Source organism: Malurus melanocephalus, unplaced genomic scaffold (genome assembly GCF_030028575.1).
Source record: "Malurus melanocephalus ecotype Western Australia unplaced genomic scaffold, MMel_1.1 scaffold_24, whole genome shotgun sequence".
Classification (NCBI taxonomy): domain Eukaryota; kingdom Metazoa; phylum Chordata; class Aves; order Passeriformes; family Maluridae; genus Malurus; species Malurus melanocephalus.
The window spans coordinates 1088333-1090780 of NW_026623256.1; the positions used below are offsets into that span (position 1 = coordinate 1088333).

Sequence of the window (2448 nt, forward strand, 5' to 3'; positions counted from 1 at the left end):
GGCGGCGGCGGCGGCCCGGCGGGCGGCTTGGTGTGGAATGCAATTATGGCTGGCACGGCGGAGGCGAGCGGGGACCGGAGCCGTGAGTAACCCGGTTGCAACTTTCGGGCGCGGCGCGATGTGCCCGATCGGTCGGTTCGTTAACAATAACGCGGATTTGGCTTTATTGCCCCCTAAAAAATTTGGCTTTATTGCCACCACGGCGATGGCGCGGGGCTGGCCCGGGCAGGGTACGGCGGCCCCGTCGGGGGCGCGGAGGGGCCGCGGCGGCCGGGCAGGGCTGGGCCGGGCAGGGCCGGCGCCGCGCTGCTGCTGCCGCCGGGACCAGCCCGCATTGCGCCCCGCGGCTCCGGGAGCCGCCTCCCGCGGGGGACAAAACCGCGCCGGGACCGAGCCTCTTTCTTCATCCGCCCCACGCCCCGCGTGGGTCTCGTAGCGGTGTGTGCCGGGGACCGGGCAGGTGCGGGCTGGACGGGCTGCGGGCCGCCTCCCCGCTCGGAGCTGCTCGGGCCGGGGCGCTCCCGCGGGGAGTCGGTGCCAGCGGTGCCTCCCTGCCCGGTGTAGCGGCGGGGCTTGGCCGCCTCTTTCCTTCCCTCTGTCTCCCTGCACTCGCCCGCCCCAGCTCTCGGCGGCGKTCGCTGCCCCAGCCCCGCCGCCCCGCTGCCCACCCTGATCGGGCACTGCTGGGGACTCGAACGGGGCTCAGCCTTCCTGTGCTTGCCGCCTCGGATCGCGCATCCGCCCTGCCCTGCATCCCCGCTGCCATCCCCGCATCGTGCTGCCCCACATCCTCGCTGTCATCCCCGAGTCCGCGCTGCCCCGTGTCCCCGCTGCCATCCCCGCATTGTGCTATCCCATATCCATTCTCGCTGCTTTCCATCTCCGCATCCCGCCGGGGCGCGGTGAGCGGCATCCGGGCTGGGCTCGTCCCGAAGCCCACAGCGCCGCCGTTCCCTTCGCGCTCCCCGATCGCCAGCCGCCGGCGGGGAGGTGCCGAGGGTGCCCTGCGGGATGGGATAGGATGGGATGGGATGGGATGGGATGGGATGGGATAGGATGGGATAGGGTGGGATGGCTGCCGTCGCCCTCGTTGCGATCGTTACTATTGTGATCGCGCTGTAATTTGGCGCACAGCGCTGAGCGCTCCGAGCGAGGCGTGGGAGGCTGCGGTACCTGTGTGCGGGGCTGCGCCGGTGCGCGCCTCCCGCCGCCGGTATGAACGTGGAAGGTGGCGAATAAAGCCGGCTGCGAGCTCCGAGTCCCTTAGCCCCTTCCCATTCCTGCCCAGCGAACACACATCGCAGCTCCGGCGTGCGATTGGGGAGGGATTTGCAAAATCTCTGTGGCATGCTGAAATAAATCCCGAAATCCCGCAGTCCTTTCTCCTCCTTTGCCTTCCTTGCGGGAAAATTCTTCCTTCTGCCTCTGGCCAAGCGCCGGGGTAGGGGGAGCCAGGGGAGGGGGGCTGTGTGTAAACAGGGCTTAACATGAAGGTCACTGGTTAAAGAGGAGACGGATGGGAGAGAAAAGACAGGCATTAACCTCACTTGTTAGCTCCCCCCTGGCTCCTGCTTGGGGAGGACAAAACAAAAGCAGAACCTGCTAACGGGGGGGATGAATATTCATGATCCTTCTCGTATGCTCCGGGACACGGAGGGGAGAAAAGTTGGGCAGATGAGCCGCCTGCCGAAGCTGCTTTTCCTCCAGCTTGCGAGAAAATCCCTTTTTGCTGAGCGAGAGCTGTGTCGGGGGGAATTACCAGCCTTTTGCTGGATTTCTTTTTTTCATTTTTTATTTTTTCATTTCTTTTGTGTGCGGCTGCAAGAAGAAAAAAAAGGGGRAAAAAAGAGGATCTGAGGCTATTGACTACATCAAAGGTTATCCATTTGAAAACACCATTTTCCTCTGAACAGCGGCTAATTGCTTCCTGAACAATCCCAGGGTCTTTTGTATACACTCAGTGGGTAAAATGAGTGACTCGATGTCTCTCTCTCAAGACACTGGTGACCGAACAGGGCGGAAAGGTGGAGAAGCCAAGGAAAAGCAGTGGGGCAGATGCCTCTGGGAGGATGCATGGATAATTTCTTAAGTGGCTGCAAGGAGGGAAGGTTTTTTTCTTCTTCCCGCTCGCTGCCCAGCGATCGGCTGGTGCCGGTGGATGCCGGTGCCGGCAGCGGCGTGGMGACACGGGGCCGTAAGGAAGGCTGGTAAGGAAGTTTGGATTCAAAATACCCGATCATGCGTGTGATCTGGTGCTCCCCATCCGCCTGCGGCTTTGGCTGCCGGTGCCGCTCCTCCGACAGAGGCAAGCCTGGATGCGCTCGCTGCTCCCGAGGGACTGCGGGGAGGCAGCGCCGGGGGCTGGCTGGCTCCGGCTCCGTTGGGTGGCTGGGCTTTCTGCAGCTGCTACCTGAAGATTAAAGTTTTGGCGACGTTGCTTTTGTTAGC

General features: G+C 63.1%; 1 protein-coding gene across 2 annotated transcripts in view; it reads left to right on the plus strand.

The window, feature by feature from the left end:
• Positions 1-6: 6 nt before the first annotated feature.
• The window catches only part of PLXNA1 (plexin A1), a 113691-nt gene continuing 111249 nt past the window's right edge, over positions 7-2448 (plus strand). The window contains exon 1 of one of the 2 annotated variants that reach the window (XM_057390265.1): positions 7-82. Coding sequence is in view for 1 of the 2 variants with exons in the window: in XM_057390264.1 (XP_057246247.1) it covers positions 2056-2207 (152 nt within the window). In the remaining variant the exon portion in view is untranslated. Of the gene's footprint in view, positions 83-1748; positions 2208-2448 lie in introns of those variants that run through there. The other variant, XM_057390264.1, reaches the window with a different exon arrangement.